This window comes from Helicoverpa armigera, chromosome 4 (assembly GCF_030705265.1).
Source record: "Helicoverpa armigera isolate CAAS_96S chromosome 4, ASM3070526v1, whole genome shotgun sequence".
NCBI classification, from domain to species: domain Eukaryota; kingdom Metazoa; phylum Arthropoda; class Insecta; order Lepidoptera; family Noctuidae; genus Helicoverpa; species Helicoverpa armigera.
The window spans coordinates 8,596,681-8,617,682 of NC_087123.1; the positions used below are offsets into that span (position 1 = coordinate 8,596,681).

Below are 21,002 nucleotides of genomic sequence, written 5' to 3' on the forward strand. Positions count from 1 at the left end.
TTTCATGGCCCACCTGGCTAGCCGCCCATGAGGGTCTTTCATTTTGTGTAACCATTGCAATGCACTGTGATCCGTTATTACGGTAAACTTTGTCCCATCTATATAAGGTCTAAATTTTTCGATGGCATAAACTACACTTAATAATTCTCTTTCTGACGTAGAATATCGTTTTTCCCTGTCCGAGAGTTTCCTACTTAAGAACGCTATAGCTTGCTCTTTTCCATCAACGTTTTGGCAAAGTACCGCCCCGATACCCTTACTAGACGCGTCACACTGAACTATAAATGGCTTACAATAATCTGGACAAGACATTACAGGTGTCGTCGTAAGACGTGTTTTGAGCTCTGTAAATGACTTTTCTGCTTCTTCATTCCATATGAACTTTCTATGTTTCTTTCCTTTGGTAAGATTATGCAAAGGTGCTGCTACCATAGAAAAATCTTTTACGAAGCGTCTATACCAGCTTGCTAGTCCAATAAATCGCTTTAGCTCCGTAATATTTCTAGGTCTAGGAAAATTTAGTATGGCGGAAACTTTATCAGGATCCGTGCGAAGTCCATCTTTGTCTACGATGTAACCTAAAAACTTCAAGCTTGGCCTAGCAAACTTGCATTTATCTACATTAATAGTCAAGTTAGCATCTTTTAAAATATGCATGACTTTCTCCAATACTTCCATATGCTCTATGAAATTAACCGAACAAATGACAATGTCATCCAAATATGCCCAAACTTTCCTCCAATGCATGAAACAAAATGTCCATCAGTCTCTGTTGAGTCTGAGAAGCATTCACTAGACCGAAGGGCATAACTTTGAAGTGAAACAAGCCCCGGCCTGGTACAGCAAAAGCAGTCTTTTCTTTACTTGATTCACATAAAGATATTTGCCAAAATGCTGATTTTAAATCAATTGTGCTTAAGAATTTGGCGTTTTTGAGATGATCTAATATGTTCGATACTCTAGGCAGAGGATATGTATCTCTCTTTGTCACCTTGTTGACCTGTCTACTATCCAAGCACAACCTATTCTCCCCATTTGGTTTTTTAACTATCAGAACTGGTGAACACCAAGGACTGTGTGACGGTTCTACAACATCTTTTTCTAACATATCATCCAATTCACGTTCAATTTCACGTTTAATTACCGGCGAGAAATTGTACTGCTTTTGATGTATTGGCTTACAACCACCAGTGTCAATTTCATGTTTAATAATATTTGTCCGTCCTAATCCTGAGCCAATTGTCTGTTTCATTATCTCAATCAACCTATTCAAGAGTTCTTGCTGCTCTATACTTAAATCTTCCCTTGAAACCACACATGGTTCTTGTAAGGATAAAGCGTTGATCATCTGACGGCAATCCGACTTTTCTCCTTTAAAATCAATGAAGATACCAAACCTAGCAAAGAAATCTTTTCCTAATAAAACTTTCTGTGACAAGTTCGGCATAACCATCATCTTTACTACATTAAAGCGCCCATTGAATTTGACCGGAACATCTATAATTTCAGTAATATTATGACGATTACCATCGGCGGTAGCTACCTGTACGTCGTTAGAGCGATATGTTTTTAAGCCTAGACCTCTTAAAGTTTGAGCTAAATCTCTGTTAATAACAGTTCGATTAGCCCCTGAGTCCAAAAGCGCTATATGTGTAATGCCCAAAATGTCGATAAGTACATAGTCCCTATTATCATTATCTCTTTCTAAAACTACTGGGTTCAATTCCCCGCGAGACATAAACTTCTTTACCGTCCTAAGCCAGTCCTGCCACTCCTTACTATGTTTATCTAGGGGAAAGTTTATTTGGCAGGATTCATACTTTCCCCTGTGGCGTTTCCCTTACATACGCAATCTTTAGAAGTCACTCCAAAACGACCACATTTGTAACAAAACAAACGCTGCTTAGGAACACTACATGACCTAAATAAGTGCCCTACCTCCCGACAATTCCAACACCTACCTGTTATGAGCCTTTGAGCGCTGGTTGTGACGTTATCTATTTCAATTTTTGCCGAAACTTCGTTAACATTTTTGCTGGTTCCCGGCAGTGAATTATTTTTATAAGCTAAGTCTGGTTCTAAGTTGATTGTGTGAGACTTAGGTTCTTCAAACCTATCACAATTGATTTTGGTTCTTTCGACTATCCTTAAAACCTCTACTATTTCAGCGACCGAAAAGAACACATCCCTGCAGATCGCTCTTTGATAATATGGCTGTATGTTTCGTAAGATTATAGATATCTTTTCCTGTTCCGTAATCGGCAATGGCAAGCGATTAAACATGTTTTGAAGGGTTGACATATAAATAGCTATAGATTCGTCTTTACCTTGCGTCCTTGCCTTTATTTCCGCTAACAAGTCATCCTGATAAAACGGTGATTGAAAAGTTCTTTTTAATAAGACCACTAATTCCTTCCAATTTGTAGCCTGAACTTTATTAGCTCTAAACCATATCAAGGCGTCACCCTTAAAAAAATCTATCGCATAACGCCACAAGTCCTCATCAGTCGCATTCCTAGCCTCTTTAATTTCATTAACACGCTCAATAAATGCATTAACACTGACTTTATTGTCCGCTGAGAAGTAAACACCCCACTGACTAATAGGTACCAGTTTCCGTTTGGGTGTATCTATGTCCAAGGTTGAAGTTTTAAATAACTTTGGTCTCATTTTGTCAGAATTCTCCTCGGTATCAATTTGTAGTTTTTTTACAATATTATCCCCAACCTCACCCAAGGTTTCGTGTAACAATTGTTTAATCTCTGGAGTAATTTCATCCTTCTGAACTTCAGCGTCATCCTTTGACTCAAGCTTGTCCAATAACATTTGACAACGCGTGGAAAGTTCGACCTTAATATTATCCTCGGCCGCGTTCCCACTCGAAATAAGTTCTAACCTATTTTTAACGTGATACAACCGCGATACTAATCGTTTAAATAAGTGTCTATCCGGTTTCTCTGTTATTTCATCAATATACGTGGCTAACGTTGTTAATTTGGACTTGCAGTGTTTTAATTCCGCCTCCGGTGATGCTAGGACTTGTCGAGGAGCCTTGATTTCATAATTTACTAACCCCGACTGCTCGGTAATGAGCAGTTCCTTCAAAAGTTTCTTCAATAAATCAACATTGCCCTTTATGGAGACTCCTCTCGATTGAAGTTCAAACTCTAATTCCTCTTTTAACAAATAATAAGGATCCATAACGAATACTTAAACAAATACGAACGGTAAATGTGAGCTAATATCCACCGTAATTACAATAATATTAACGATACTTATCTATTTTCCTACTTTACAACAATATTTGAACGAAGAAATCGCCGGTACCTTTCTAAACTAATCTTCAATTAAAATAGTTAAGCTGCTTCGGTACCGTCAAGATAAAAACAAAACCTCTACTAATAACTATATATCTTAATATTCTAACTTACTTTATAATCTAATAACTATGTATATAACCTCAACTCGACAATCGGTAACAAGTAAAAAGTGATAACTGTACATACTTATGGTAAAAAGTGCACAAAAGTAATATTGTAACTAAACAAAGAACATAATATAACATACCATTACCAGTTAAGAAAAAACTTACGTGGGTACACTCACAAAAAAAAAGTCAACTTATATTTAACTTTAACCCGTATTTCATTTCATAACCAGAATAATTTTGACAAAATGCAATGACGGTATAAGAATGTCGGTGTATTACACCCGATTTTTTTTTACGTTGGGCGCTATTTGTTACGGGTTTTTCATGCACAATGAAACGAGATCAGTGATTACCACCGTATATTAACAGAACCTTAAAACTAGCCACTCACAGAATACCTAAGCTTAAACTAACTTAATCTAATTTGGACGCCAGGAGAGTTAATTATGGTGAACTCTGCCAACACCTATGCCCGGTAGCTCCGTATTCAGGGGATAATCCTTATGATAGGTATATCTAAGATTTCGTTCTTAGGTCTCATTAAGATCCAAACTCAAAGGGCGTTGCGTCAGGCTAAAACAATGACAATTGAAATGGTCAGGACCTGAATATGAAGTAATCTATAGATGTCCTAACCCCTTAAAACTAGCACTTACCCCTGTTCGGATTACACAAGCACAATCACTATTATCTTAATGTGTGAATCACTTTAACATAATCTTATTTATACTATGCCGGTAGATAGTAGCTCACAATGACCACATCAACATAGGTCCGTCCTCTTTGAGATAAATGTCGCAAGTGGAGTTTGGACTTATGTGCCACCCTCACGCGATAGAATGCATTACAACGGATTGGACACCCAAAAAGGCAAAATAAGCTACCAAAAGTATTGCGCGATGTTAGGATCGAACTCAAGCCTCCTCGTTATCGATGTCCATGCGTTAACCGTTTAGCCACCGCGGCGCTTGTCAAGCCTGACGAAAATAAAGGTCACATTCCAATTAATGACCATAACAACCGTAACATCTGATTGCAATTTAACGCATTATTTTTCGCTATATTATAATCTATCGACGAGAAATTGTCAAATTGTCAACTGTCCGAAAGCTCTCCCTGATTGGTCAGTCTTTTTGTAAGATCGACCAATCACGACCAGCCGTTCTGTTCCCATGGAGTTCCCGTAGAGTTAGGAATGAAATAGAGGTGTCAGTTAAATAAAATAAATGCTCTTCAAAAATTCTTCAAGTATTTATTATTTAGTACGAGTATGTAATTAATATTCCTGACATATGGAGAGAACAAATTGTAACGAAATATTTATTCTTCAAACACAAATTGAAATTGGAAACATATTGATTTCTGACACTTACGCGAATATTAGACATTTAAATAAAACTACTTTTACGGATTTTATCGCGGTTATATTATATTATTTAATCCCGACGTTTAAAACCGACCGCGATAAAATCCGTAAAAGTAGTTTTATTTAAATGAAATTGGAAAATTATAAGAAACAAAATAATTAGGTAGTTTGTCTTCAAACACAAATTCATTCCTAACTCTACGGGAACTCCATGGCAACAGAACGGCTGGTCGTGATTGGTCGATCTTACAAAAAGACTGACCAATCAGGGAGAGCTTTCGGACAGTTGACAATTTGACAATTTCTCGTCGATAGATTATAATATAGCGAAAAATAATGCGTTAAATTGCAATCAGATGTTACGGTTCACAATAATTCGACAGTTTACAATCTCTCGAGATAGATTGTAATCTAACGATGTTTGTAATCTTACGGTGACATATATACAGTCCTTTGCAGGTAAACTTTTACTATGTTAGAATGTGTTATCAAGTATTCAAGTATAAAATTAAAAGTTACTTATAATCTCTATCTAACTATAAACTGAGGACCAAGTGTTAATTGAAAATAAAATATTAAACGGTTATAGGCCAACTTATTACTATTACAAACTACACGATTTCAGGTATAATAAAAACACTATTTCATAACGGACTACTTGATCTGTGTGGTCCGTTCGATGCTCAACTGTCGCAATGTGAATCTATTTGAACACGGAATTAATGATGGTACCTTTCACTGCTTTTGCCCTATAGTTGACCTGTAACCTGTCACGTAGTGTGAAGTAGTGAGGCAATAACGCACTCCTTACTAGGAGATGTTCCCGATTCTATTTTATTTACGCACTGAGGTGAGTGGCATTTCAGTATACTGTCTCTCACGGCAGTGTACTTCACAAAAGTAGTTAGTCACTTTTTGAATACTGCTTAAACCTCAAACAAGTCCTTAAGTCAAACCTGTCAGGCTATAATCACAGAAATGTAAATTTTTTTCATGAATTTCTGCTGATACTTGACTTGAGAGCTGCGGGATTGTTCGAAAGACTTGCCACTGCCCTGGAACATAAGGGTTTCAGAAGGAACATGATGGGTTTTAATCAGTAAGAGTCTGACACTTTCCAAGGAGCAGCCCATACGAAGTACTATACACCGGTATATGATTTTTTCTTACAATAATACCGAATAGCTTAAAGTCTTGTATTCAATGCCGTACATATGCACATAATAGGTAGGTGGGTAACGTTCGAACTGAATAATTTATGTTTTATTTTTTTCATAAAACTGGATCCTTGTTTACGGAAATCGGTTCATTTTTATAAAAATAAGAAGATAAAGTATGCACCCGATCTTTATGTACTTTGTAGCATAAATATTAACGTACTCCATAAAAAGTAAAAAACGACAACATTTCAAGACCATTCGCTGCTTACGTAGGAATGTTATATTTAGGTATCAGGTATGACGTTATTTACGCGAAATTAGTACGTACACACTCCATTTAACTAATACATATTAATCAGTATTAAAGTCACTGTAATTCAAGAGTTTATTACAGACATAATAATGCCTGCTCTTTTTGATTCAGAGGTCATACATGCATCTATAATTAAATACGAAAAAAAGACTAGTAATAGATATTAATTTACTTATCTAGTAATTTAAGCTCAAATAAAGACTGTACAAAAAACTACTTTAAATTAGTTCAGGCATTACGACAAAGATAATCTATCTATTTAGCCTAATCCCATTTTCAATACGCTATTTACATTTATAATTCAAAAGGTGACTGCACCACGAAATGGAATCTGCTTCAACAATATCAGAATGACGTCAAATTATTTCAATTATCAATTTCAATTCGAGGTTACGCCTACTCATTGTGTTCTTACCTTTGTTTTGCAATCATCATCATCTCCCGAGCCTTTTCCCGACTATGTTGGTTGGGGTTGGCTTCCAGCCTAACTTGATCCAGCAGAGTACCAGTGTTTTACAAGAAGCGACTTGCCTAACTGACTTCCTCGTCCCAGTTACCCGGTCAACCCAATACCCCTTGGTAAGACTGGGTGTCAGACTTCTGATTACTCGTAACGACTACCAAAGATGTTCATTCCCAGATCACAGACCTTTTGAAATATTACTTACGTATTATTTTCTACAAGACTGACATCGGATCGCAATAATCTCTCCATCACCCCGACTCATTGAATTAAAATTATACTCTTTGACCCAACCATCTCATTTAATCATAGGCACCAAACATTAGAAAGCATCTTTTAATTAGCTAGCAATTATTATATCATCGACCAATTAAAGACATGAAAAAAATAAACTAATTCGTGCACCAACATGTGCGTGAGTGCTTACAAGCGGCTTAATAACAGTTTACACGGGGAAACTATAAATCGTACTTAACATAGATTAAATAATGATTACGTGTAACCGCAGCCTTACCGGAAAACTAGTGCCCTAGACGATGTTATGTAAATCGTTTATAATTATTGATAATGTTATCTAGGAACGAGTGGCTGATGCATGAGCTTCTTACTACAGATTGATCGGTCCTGAACTTCCCTATACATCTCTCTTACTTGTAGCTGATCCAATTATCTAAGAATAGTGTCCGTCATTATAATAAATATTTGCAACTGGTGCAACTGCTTGGTAAAGGGAATATACAGGGTGCGCCACAGGTACATTATGCAAGCTTCATTTAGTTACTTTCTAACTTTCAACATTGACTATTTTTATTAAAATTAAACGTTTCTAGAAATACTTATTTAAATAGGAAACCCGACGGCTGATGACTCATCTCAAGCAACCTTTTTTAATATGTTCAACCTAATATGATATTCTAAAACTAAAAGATATGTTAATTTATCCACGGCCGTTGTACAGCCTTCGTTTTAATTACATAAGTGTTAAAATATACAAAAGTATTCATACACATCATATACAGTCTTTGAACATCGTACATAACATACTTCATATGTCTGGCATAATAATAACTATGCATATTATTCTTAGAAAACCTCATTCAATTTAGTATAAAAACTAAACTGCCAATATTAGCATACAAAGCACATAATATGTATGTAACAAAAATAATAATTAATAAGTTTTTGTGTGTAGACAAGCTATGTCGATAACACATGTTCAATCTTCGGCCAAATAAAACAGTAGTAGGTAAACATTGACCTGTGTATGTAGGTGTTGCTATATGCATGTCATCATCATCCTCCGAGCCTTTTCGCAATCATGTTGGGGTCGGCTTCCAGTCTATCCGGATTCAGCTGAGTACCAGTACTTTACAAGAAGCGACTGCCTATCTGACCTCCTCAACCCAGTTACTCGGGCAACCCGATACCCCTTGGTTAGACTGGTGTCAGACACACTGGCTTCTGACTACCGACTGCCAAGGATGTTAGTCTACTGTTCCAATTTGGACAAAACTTTATTTTTGCCGACAATATTTCCTACACGAATGTTTTAACAGATTAGTTATAACTCAGAGATTGGGGGAAAATTATAACTCATGATTAGTATGGACACGTCTGCACTTGAGTGTCAGGTGGTATGTATGAAAATGCTGATTGGCTGTTTCACTCGTTTTTGTTAGCAACAAACATATCATCCGTTGCAGCGCCCCATAAGGTTTCAAGTCAAGCTGGACTATTCAATTACTTCCACGTTGCATAAAACTACTTTCAGTTATTGGTTATGTACTGAAAGTACTATTTAGGAATTGGGAACGCATTATGAAGGTTGACGTGAGAAGATTCGATAAAAATATAATATTATGGACAATAAAACTAATTTGAGATATCGGTTATGTACATACTGATAGTACTATTTACGTATTGTTACCTACTACAAAGGTATATAAGAATTAATATCAAGAGATTAAATAAGATCATTCTATAAATATGCAGTTACAGCTAGGAAATCATAGAAATTAAGGGAGATCATTTTGGTTACTTTAAATCTGTGTGTTACCCGTTTTAACAGTCTTAAGGTGAACACACATTGGTATTATCACACAAAATCGCGCCAAACTAACCGAATTTGATTTGACGATAATTCACTTACAAGAATCTTATGAAACCTTGCACACTTACGTCAAATCGTCCGTTTTTGTACAACTGACAGTTACATTATGACAACAGCTGTCACTGAACGTAAAGATGAGCGATTCATTAGGTGCACCTATTTACTGTTTTTCCAATTTCAATTAGGTATTGGTTTGGTTTTTAGGGTTCCGTACCCAAAGGGTAAAACGGGACCCTCTTGTTTTCGCTCATCTGTCCGTCCGTCCGTCTGTCACCATGCCGTATCTCATGAACCGTGATAGTTAGAGAGTTTAAATTTTCACAGATTATGTATTTCTGTTGCCGATATAACAACAAGTAAACTGAAAACTAGAATTATTTTGAGGGGTTCCCACACAAAAATTACGTGATTTGTAGTCCGTTTTATAAATAATGGTACGGAACCCATCGTGCGCGAGTCCGACTCGCACTTGGCCGGTTTTTTTGTTTAATCATTGGTCCGTTTGTTGTATCATTACGTACATTTACACATGTTAAGACATTGTTGTAATACCTTTTCAATTATGATGTGATATTAATCAATTAACCATATAAGTAAAGTCAGCTGCGTATGCGACATTGAAAGATGTGCTGTTAGCCTTACTCTTAATACTCACCGTTTATCTAAGAGTCTATAAATCACTTGATTTATTAATATTTATGAACTTAAATTAAATAAATCCAAACATGCTGAGAAATTAAGTGTTTAATTTTTATTGTCAACTAGCTTTCCGCCCGCGGTTTCACCCGAGATAACTGCTTCCCGTAGCCGGATGGTGACAAAAACTATCCTATGTACTGGCTCTAAACTACCTCCCTGCCAATTTTCAGCTAAACCGGTTCAGCCGTTCTTGATTTATAAGTGTAGTAACTAACACGACTTTCTTTTATATATATAGATATATTATGAAGGTTTGTCGTAGTAATTGCAATAATACATACATAAGTTCAGATTTTTACTAAAAAGCAGAAAACTAATAAGTCAAGTTTTTGTTCTGACTGATGTCCTTAACTGAGAATGCTTGTTGGGCTATGACAAATTACAGCTTCACTACACCTATTTCCTATGTGTATTTAGTGTATTTAGGTTTGTTCTGAAAAATACCTGAAATCAGGCTCTTTTACATTCAATGAAGATAGTACCAGGTTGAACAATCGTGTCAAGTCCTAGTAATGATCTAACTGAATAAAATAGACAGTTCCTGAAATTGCGAAAACGATGAAGGAAATTAAAATTTCTTTCAAACAAACATAACATTGATGTATGATCTGTGACGTAAGATTTACTTATTGGTTAAGGGAAAGTAATTTGCAATAAACCTTACCTTTAGACAGGTTAATATTTTGAGAAATAAATTATTTATAGATACAATTGCTTTCCTTCATTCGTCATTTATAGTAGAAAGGAAACCTATCTCTTTGATAAGCTACTTTGTACCAATACATTTTTACCCTAAAGGTATTACTTTGACATATTTTCAAAGAAATGTATAGATTTTAAATAGATGAATAAAAAAAATGATAACCTGATTATGATTATTAGAACGAATAAATAAATTATTAATAAGAGAAAGAAGTTTTGTAACAAAAGATGTTTTATTACAAACCAAATTATCAGGCATCCAAATACCAAATAATACCAAATGATATTTTTGACGTGACAACGTCTTATAAATTGGTTTGCCGGGTGACACTTCAAGAAACTGCGTTACGCTCCGCTCACGCTATGCGCTCACAATGAGAGCGAGTGAGAGGCACGCGTCCCTTCCACTCGGGCATAGTTAGCCCGCCTAAGAGCGAGAGAGACGGACACAAAAAGTGTTGTTGTCACGTAAAACTTTCGCCCGTATACCGACTTTACAGGCAACCAATTTTTTACATAACTTACAAGCGATAATCGAAAACCAAAGTTATGTTGCAGCAAATGCAATTAACATTGCTCAACGATTTTATCGATACGAAAAAATCGATTTTATTGTATTTAAAATGGCAATGCAATTAACATACTTGTAGACAAGCAAAATGGCAACAGGAAATAAAAATATGTGAAGTCGTTAGATTATACTGATGATGATTATCTTTACTTCCGAATAATTGACGTTTTGCACTATTATTTATAAGTTAATAAATAAATAATATATTTATAAATAGATGCAGCTGGGTATGTTTATACTATTAACGATCTTGTATTCTTCTTCTTCTTTCGAGTCGATGACATGTCATATATTCAGACTACACTATGTCAGCCCAATACGCCGCCACAGCGAGAGCAATATTTTATTGTCAATTTTTGTTTTGCTTATTCATATACTAAGTATTATATTATTTATTATTACTTCATATTGTTGGGGTATTATATTGTATCAATGTATTTTTTTCAGGTTATTCGTAAAATAATTATTATTAATAAAAAAAATATTCGAATAAAACGAGAGTTTCGTAGTGGTTATATTTTTTTCCCTATCATAATCATTGCTATGGGCCCTAGTTGCCTGAGGTAAACAAATAAATAAAAATAATAAAAAATAAATTGCAATAAAACCCACAATTTTATTCATTTATTATGCGCTCACCCAGATACTTATTCAACTCATTTCTACAGATTCAAATAAACTGAATAACCTGGTGACATATTACATCCATCAACACGGAAACTAATTTAACTAAATCATTGAAATACCTAAGTATGCAATTTACGTCTTATTCAGACCAAAGTATGTTCAATGCAGTAACGCAAAGAGCAATTCATATACACCTTTTATCTGACATAACCAATTGATTGAATGCATATTGCTGTATTGAAATCTTCGTTACCTAACGTAGGTGAAATTTTATCAAATTACCTCTGTATCCTTTCGAATTTGGACGCAATAAACAGTTATATTCAATCATAAAATTTCATGCAGTTTTAGTTCCAAATCTTTCATGGATTAATAAATTATAGTGTGTTACAGAACCGGGGATCATCCTTGGGTACATTTCTATAGTAAATACAGGAGTAATCATCGGTTGTGTGTCACCATTTCATTATGGTTGTCTCAAAAGGGCTTCAACGTATTGGCTTCGGCTCCACGTTCGGTTCCCAAAAATCCGGGCTTTTATAATGCCATGGGTCTGGTAGAGAGAGACATACTTACAAAATAGTATGTAATATTGCTTATAGTATCACTTCATTTTAATTATTTTATTAAATCGTTATTTTTACTCAATCCATTATGGGCACAATGCATGAAATAAACTACTTTTTTTTTGTATGCTTATTAAGGAGGCTTGTTCATCCTTACCTGTAATTCTTAAGTAAGGTTATCCTATCCGGAACAATGTAAGGAAAATAGTTAACATTCCCATTTTTGGATTTAATTAACGCCTAGTATGGATTTGGTCTGTTTCCGAGTATTACGGGGCTCACGCAAATCCGCATAATGCATAACAAGCTATAGTGCTTGATATCTTCTTAGAGATAATTCTGATAATGATCATATAGTTCATGTTAAATAACATGAAGTTGTCTACCGGTGACTAGAATAGTCAAAATGTATCTATGAAAATAAAATTATTACTCATGCGAGGGGCATCAAATGGTTAAATACGGGCAAAGCTGTGTGATGTGTGATGTGAGCTGTAGTTTCTTCGTATACTTTGAATATCATAGTATGTAACATTAGATTAGCAATATTATTTTATGTGTACTTACCATTCTCTAAGCTTAACTTCAACATTGCCAATATTCAAAATTCGATATACTAAAGATAATTTTCACACGAAAGAAATATAGTAAGTAACACCTTAATAACTAACCTTTCTGATCGATTATCTGTACTTCGATAACATACGATACTTTAATAATGCTTAACTTATAATTAAGTTTGCATATTAATCACCTGATTGGTCTAGTTGTAAGAAGCTATAAGCCCCGTAACATGCCGGGTATCAGACCTGTGAGATATTGGCGACGATAGGCCTGCTCAGTGTATGTTCGATTACATAAAGTTACAGAGAAATTGGATGCTAGTGGTGGGAAAATAAGCTTTTGGTCTTGTAGGATAATCATGAACATGTAGACGTCCAATTAACTCACAAAAGCAGGTTCTGATATAATATTCTTTTTCTTTTAAATATGTTTTATGTTTATATATGTTTTGTATATAGTATTTCATTTTTAGTTTTGTATAAAGTAGTTTAAGGTCGTAAGTATATATAGTGTTACTGATTTTATAAGGCATCTAAACTTTAAAAAATGCCGCTCTTTTATTCTCATTTGTAAATCATAATTAAAAAAAAATTAAACCGTCTATTTTTAATCAATTATTTATTTTTTATATTTACGTGTTCTAACTTCCTGGCTCCTGTAACACGGGTCTCACCTAGCTCAGGAGTTGGGGCTTCCAAAATAATTGTACCTTATTAAATGCCAATAAAACATTTAATTTTATTATTAACTTAAACAATTACGAAGAATGCTAATCTAAATTTTTTTTATATGCCGAAATCTGTTAAATGCACGGTTTTAATGATAAAGTGACAGTGATCATTATCGTGAGATTTATACCCTTGTTGGCACCTCAAAATTATGATCTGACTTGATTGATTGCATTACGTTTATGGGGAATATAAAATATTGGCAATGAGCGGATTAAACTGAATATGAACGTATAGGGCTAATTTCACTAACAACATAAACGTACGTAAGTATATCTTAAAAGAACTGTTTAGGTACTTTGAAAATCGAAAGTGCAAATTCATCATAGTGAACACTTGCTTTAAGGAGACCGACGTTTACGCTGTTCTTTCATCAGAGATGCCCAGATGCCGTTCAAAATGAATATTAATCAGATTTTTTACTTAGTAGTACGTCTACAGGATTATTCAACTGAACAAAAAAGCGTGTAAAAAGCTTGCTTTCCCACCACTAATTTCTCATGTGACATCATGGTAATCCGACTACTTAGTGAACTTGGCACTTAAAAGCTAAACCTACTAACAAGTCATCAGTGCTTAAAGACTTCGGCCTCTTCGGTCGTGATCACCAAAGTCAACAATACAATTTACGCGTGACTTTAACCACTTACAATGTAACTGGACAGTGTGCTGTACAGTTTGACACGACTTGTAACAGCACGTTGAAGGAATTTTTGTTAAATGTCAAATACAATTAACGGACACGCTCCACGTTCGGTCATTTCAACGACAAACTGAATATAGATATCTTAATTGTTAATTTTCCATACAGAGGGATTTTTTTAGCATTTATAATATGTAAGTAGTAGTATTTTGCCCGAATTCCTATCAATTTTTTCAGATTTCATATTCTGATCTTCTTTATATGTTTGTTGGCGCTTAGTGGCTCAATGATATTCCATGTACTTGAATTTTTATGCTGTATTCCGTTGTAAACAAAAAATCATTATGTTAGCCACCTCTTAGCTCAAAGGTTTATGAAACACTATAGGGCATGCATTTCTATCATATTTACATTTTACAACTCTCGTGCATTTCGTACATTGATTGGATAGAATCAAAAGTATTAGTACAATCTTATAACAACTTGATCAAATAAGTATTCTATCTGTTATATAAAAATCACCCTGTACTAACAGTAGGTGCAATTTTTTATAAATTTTCGTAACAAAAGCATTACAAATAAAATGTCGTCGTACTTAACATTTATGCTCGATATATCTCAAACCAGTTGATCGTGTTCGCGCGGTCGACTTCCTCGTTTATCTTTGTTAACTCGTCATGTAAGTATATTATGTAGGTATGGCGACCACCATAAATGGATTGAAAGGCTGTGGTTATAACTGTCTGTTGACTTGGAAACTTAGTTTGAAGCTCACCAGACGGTAAATGCGTCAGGCGACGGAATCTCGACACTCAAAGTGCAAAAGCGTTTTTCAGTATCCAAAGGCGAATATTTTAACTATTTTACCTATGTACATCTTTACTCTAAATTTAAGATTCATCTATTATTATAAGATGGATGTCTCGACCTGTAAAATAAATTTATCATAGGGCATCTTGCCTTTGAATTCAAGATTTCCTCTAAACCTGAGTAGTTTTTTTTTTAATAAATAACAAATGTATGTAGGTAATAGAAAAATAAAACCACTAGTCCAAGCCTAACCACTGTACACGCGCCCCAACCGCAATCAAACCAGTTATCTCATAACACCGATGAACTAAAATCGAGCAAGAAGAACGGCAACTAATTCAAGGTGAATGTCAAACAATAAATAAATGTATGGAAGCGAATCACTTCCTACACTACCGCACATTGTCGATTTAGTACTGAGGACGATGTTCATTTGTTCTATAAGTACTGCAACGAAAGGGTTAATGACCGTGCCTTTCCTTTGTTCTCGAGGTCTATGTTATTGCTGAACAAACAACATTAATGTCGAGATTAAGTGTACCTGTACAGTGAAATATGAACGTGTTTTATTTTCAGAATATAATGGAGCTGAATGTTCTGTTCGGATCAGAAGCCTTTGAGGATGAAATATGAGAGGATAATTATTATGTAGTAACTATCTAAACAAATTGTATGTTTCTGAAATCTTGAAGTCGTTCCACAAGTTTATTAACAAGACTGTGAGTCTGCGCAATAATGGGTTGGACCCACCGGAGTCCAAAATAAACATAAACAGACTTATTTCTTATCGGAACGATGCTTTCAGATGTTTATTTAAAGCCCTCCCAAGCTTTATGAAGTGTAATGAGAATCATTACAACAGAACGTATGTAAAGCATCAATTCATCTCAGCTGTACCATTTATAGCTTTAGCCACAAGGAAATGCACATCACTTACACACTTAAATACGTTTAACAAATCACTCTTCATAAACCACACACCCACACAATGACAGGTTTATTCTTTCTCACAATTGTCACAAAGTATCTCCATCAAAGAAGCAATAAGCGTCGAAATGCTTTTGGCGCCCTCCCACAGAGCTGTCAATCAGGTTGACACCTACCGGATTTGTGCAACAACCAGTCTTGCTTGACCTATCGACGTCACTCTAATACCCCCTCTTGCGACGAATAAGTAGGTACTTCGGCGGGACGAGGTAGGTCATGTTATACTGGTGGTTGGAACAATTTAGTACTGCATCCGTTCTCCGTTTCTTTATTGATAGTACTTTATGAGGAGCCAGTGATATTGATGTGAACTAGATTGTGCATTCACTGGCAGTAAAATGGTTATGGTTTTGTTTTGTACTTAGTTATTTTACTTAACATTTACATCGCTGAAGAATAGTGTCTGGTATTTGCCAGATGGTTGCAGAATGGTCTACGACAATTCATCGTAAGAAGTTTAATATACCTTTTTCTCTTGTCTACGAACTCCCTTTTGATTTTAAACCACTTACAAAAAATAATAGTAGGTAAATCATTTTCACCTAAAATCTGAGCATTAATATTTAAAACCATATGCCAAGATAAGCATCTATCTAATATTGTATACTTATTAACATTATTAACACGTGTAAGTCTTTAAACATTCATAATTACCAGTTGACCTGCAGCTGTTGTGATTTATCACACGAAAGAGGCCACATTTGATAGCTTGATAATTCAATTAAGGGTAATAGGCCTGAACGAATATAATATCTGATATGTATGTATAATGTGTATTTAAATTGGTTTTTATTTATGTCATCTCGGCTAGTAACATTCATTAGCTGTGCTAAAATGTTTTGACATAATTTAGTTTTATAATCAGTTGCATTTATGTCATGGCACGAGAGATAAAGTGACATTAAAAAATACTTGGCATTATTCGTGGTTAGGAATATTGAAACATAAGCATAGTTATGCATGTAAGTAAGTATTGAAGCATAAGAATAGTCATGAAAATGTAGTAAGATGGGAGCATATTTTGAAAGGACATGGATTTCTCAAAGAATAGTGACCATGACAAACAGCTTTGCAACATTTTATTTATACTCTGGACTAACGATACGACATATTATTATACGATACATTATTTGAAAGATAGGCCACTCACATTTGCCAAATCCATCGCAAAAAGGTAAATTGACAAGTGACAACAAGAGAGGATAAAGCCAATACAATAAACGGCGCATATCATTACATAGAACACAACATGGCGAGCATTGCAATCATTAATCAGTATCACGTATGATTTTTCTGCTCATACATCACATAAAACAATAACTGATGTTTTTTCTTTATATTACTAACTAGCTTTCCGCCCGCGGCTTCGCCCGCGTGGAATTCGGTTATATTGCGGTATAAATCACAACTATAAGAAAACTCATTCCCACGGAAAAATCTAAGAAGCGCGATGTAACGCTGGATACGATTAGTTGTTAAACCAAAACTGAATGGTACACTATATTATACGTTTTCCCTTGTGGAGCAAAAACATGCAGATTTTGGGCACTGGAAACCCGGGAACACGCTACATAGAGCTGACCATGCGAAAAACAATGTTTTTCTAAGTGTACCTACTCCAGCAACCCTTAGAGTTTGGCCTTGTGCTTTATTAATGGTCATTGCAAATGAAACCCTTATAGGAAATTGTAGTCTTTTAAATTGAAATGGGAGGTCTGTTGGAATAATCGGAATTCGAGGAATGAGTACACTTTCACCCTTTGCTGCGCCAGTTAAAATAGTGGCTGTAATAATGTTCCGCCCAAGCTGAGTGACACGCAGCCTGGTACCATTACACAGTCTAGGGGCATCGAGATTACGCATGAGCATCACCGGAACACCTACTTTTAGTTTTAATTTATGAGAAGGCACCCCAGATAATTCCAAAGAATTTAAAAACTCCACAGGATATGAGGCACTATGTAGACTTCTGTTTCTATCACTGTGTCTACAAATAAATATTCAGTATTTTCTCCCATAACTTCATTCAAAATATTTTCATTTATGATTTTAGTGACCGTTTCATTTTTTGGTGCTAATATTGCGCGTTCGCAGAGCCATTGATCATCATTTATATGACCGTGTAAGTCAGTATAAACTTTTGCTACCAACTCCGATTCGCTGCCCACAACATTACAAAACTCTTCCGTTAAAGTTATCATTCTCTCTGCATCTACTGTCATTTTAAACGACACACAGCGCCATCTACAATCCATCTATCAAGCAAACAATATTTTTGTTTTCCCTCGGGAATATCTATTTTTTTCGGGATAAAAAGTACCCTATTATTTAATCCGGACTTCTAACTTTACGTCTGCAAAATTTCAAAGCAATCGGATCAGTAGTTACGGCGTGAAAGCGGAACAAACAAACAAACAAACAAACTCACTTTCCGATTTATAATATTAGTAAGGAAGTAAGGATTGATTAGTCATGTCATATCGTCAAGTTGAAAGAATTATCGATGTCAGACGGAAGACGTTAACAGACAGTACTACAGACTACAATATTTCTTCATTGTGTCATCCTGTGTCGGAAGGCAAGGTAAAATCATACTTGTCGTTTGATCATCCTAACAGATGGTGTGTATGTATTTATGACGCATAGGAATGAGAAACGCATTAAGTATAAAAAAAAATCTTGAGCATCGTATATCGTGAAGGGGCAGAAATGAAGAGGACTACCTAGTACCTATATGTTTAATGTGTTTGGGGATGACCAATTAAACAATGTATGGATTGGGTGGAAAACGATGTAGCTAAAAACATGTCACTGATGATCACGCCAGAAAAATATGGGAAAAGAATGCGTAAAATGGGTTGAGGGTTGCCAATTACACATTCACGGGCTAAAATAGTTTACAATGCTTGATTTGCACGTAGGATTTTTTTGATCTCAATAATTAGGTTTCTTAAGACTAAAAACAGCTCGAGCTTTGGACCCTGGACAAATGGACTGACGGATGGATATGTATAACAAAATGTTTATAAAGTTAAGCTCAAACTGTCAAGAAAAGTGTATATTGTAATTGTTTTCTTGATATTGTCTTGAAGTGAGATTGTTGGCACGTGCAAAGATCTAGATAAAGTGAATGGAATTCGCTGGATGCGGGCAAAACTTGAATACTAAATTATATTGCGATGTTAGAGAGGCCTGGGTAAGAGGACGACTTTCCGATCAAATTGTAATGTTCTTTATTTCTTTATGAAACTACGTATTTAACATTCATTTGCACAACAATTTATTATGCGGGAAATAACATGTAATACTACTTAAATAAAAAAAAAACAACTTTTAGTAATAAAAATAAATCATATCTCTGCCTCGAACATTAAATTAAATTGTTCTTGATATGCACAGAGCTTTTATATGCCATTAACACATCATAAATAACAGTCATACATCTGATCTTCAGTGATGTCGTAACTGCACTCCAAACACAGAAAAGCCATGGCCAAATGCCATCAAGATTGCTTTCAATATTATTTATCGAAGACAAAACTTTTTAATCGAATTGTTACGTGCGTGAATCACGAGATGTCGTTACAACCTTCGAGCTAACAATGTAGGCTAAGAGCCTATTTGCTGCACATCTTTTAAGTCTATTTTGTTTTATTATTTACTGTATTAGAACAAAACAAACCTTTGCGTTTCTGTTATGTCTCACATTCACTCCGTCAATGCTTTCTCAGCAACTAATGTTACAGTGCTTAGAAGCCCAATTAGGTCTCCCGTTGAGATATTGTGCTCATAAACTTGACCTTTTTGGATCAACATAAAAGCGCACATAGCTTTCATCATCAAAACAGATCGTGTAAGTCCATAGCTACTGGGTTCATCGCCCACTTGGGTGCACTGGGTTTGATTACTGGATTCGATCTTTACAGATCTCCACACTAATATACTCGTGCCACAAAAAACCACACATTAACACCCAAAACCTCTATCCTATCTCCTAGCCTAACCATGTATAGACCTCGTACAATTCCCCTGAACAGCGGCTCATTGTCATTGTATGATAATATATGACGGCTTGTAATGACAGACAAATTTGAGCCTCCCATTTCATGCTCGCCAGTTTACTTGGCACTTAGCACCGACAATGGCCTACCGCCCACTAACCCAAGTATATTTAGAATTTAGATAAAGATGTTGTCATTATAATTCAATATACCCTTTCAAGGCAAATTACTTTATTTTGATGAAGTGTGTAATTCAATTTAAGATTAATGGGCTCTTTAGAATAATCAATACAAGTTTATGATAGTTCGATTTGAGATGTTTTGATTTTTTAAATTGAATAAGTAGGTTATTAGATTGAAGCGTTAAATTGATGTGACTGATTTAGAACGGTTTTGAGTTATTACCACATAACACCTGTCGTTGCTGAAGGGATAAACCTTGAATGAATTTGCGTTGAATGAGCCTTTATATAGCCGTTAATGACTTAAACTTAAAAATCGTCATTTCTTTTGCCATCTATATCATCATCAATAGTAACCTACCTCTTGGTCAAAGAAGATATTTTAATAAACATAATAACGCATCCATTACTACCACAAACTAAGTTTACTTTATAATACAACATAAAGTAAAATTGTAAACAGTAGTTCCATAGCTCAAATGTCCCCTCGATAAGAACAAACTTATCTGCAAGTAATCTAAGACAGCATGAGCCACTGAAATGGCCCCATTCATCTAAAGGTTGCCTTGCGAAACATCGTTTCTTCACACCTAAATACTCTATGTACAATGCAAGACAGAATTCAGACCAAATGTTATAGCAATTCTTATAAGGAATAAAGAGATACATTTTGGTCAAAAAACGTGCGATAGACTGATTACAAACGTCTTTATTAAGTCGAAACACGTGTTATCTAGAATATGGATCGAATACAAATTGATTGTGTCACTCTAGTGGTTTATGTCTTGAGTTAGATGGTAAAACAAATGCACAGTGATTAAAATTTTGAAGCATTTTCCTCAAGGCGTAAAAATAACATGGCTATAGGTCTTTCCAAATGCATCTTCCAGTTAGTGTTCCTTTTCCAAAATACTTTCGTAAATACCACTTTGTAGACCACTTATCTTCAATAACATATGTCAGCTATTGCTTCAGCTGTTTGCATAAAGATAGCAAAATTATGCTCGGTTTTGAACTGAACTTATACGCTACAGAAAACGCATCTTTGCACACCAAACCTTCCAGCTCCATCCACAGATC

The 21,002-nt window shown here is 35.1% G+C and overlaps 1 protein-coding gene and 1 long non-coding RNA gene across 2 annotated transcripts; both read right to left on the bottom strand.

The window, feature by feature from the left end:
• Positions 1-712: 712 nt before the first annotated feature.
• Positions 713-3,201, bottom strand: LOC135116777 (uncharacterized). Its single transcript, XM_064034340.1, has 2 exons — positions 1,962-3,201; positions 713-1,788 (listed from the first exon to the last, which is right to left on the bottom strand). The coding sequence occupies exons 1-2, from the start codon at positions 3,199-3,201 to the stop codon at positions 713-715; spliced, it is 2,316 nt and encodes a 771-aa protein (XP_063890410.1).
• Positions 3,202-3,776: 575 nt separating this feature from the next.
• Positions 3,777-4,351, bottom strand: LOC135116689 (uncharacterized). The gene is made up of 2 exons (XR_010276371.1): positions 4,087-4,351; positions 3,777-4,003 (listed from the first exon to the last, which is right to left on the bottom strand). It is a non-coding gene; the product is annotated as an uncharacterized LOC135116689 (long non-coding RNA).
• Positions 4,352-21,002: the final 16,651 nt, after the last annotated feature.

What these genes read in the sequence shown, in the direction of transcription:
- LOC135116777 (XM_064034340.1), bottom strand. Translation starts at nt 3,201, where the DNA reads ATGGATCCTTATTATTTGTTAAAAGAGGAATTAGAGTTTGAACTTCAA. An exon ending in CGCTCAAAGGCTCATAACAG is followed by an intron (nt 1,789 to 1,961) that starts GTAGGTGTTGGA and finishes ACTTTCCCCTAG; the next exon opens with ATAAACATAGTAAGGAGTGG.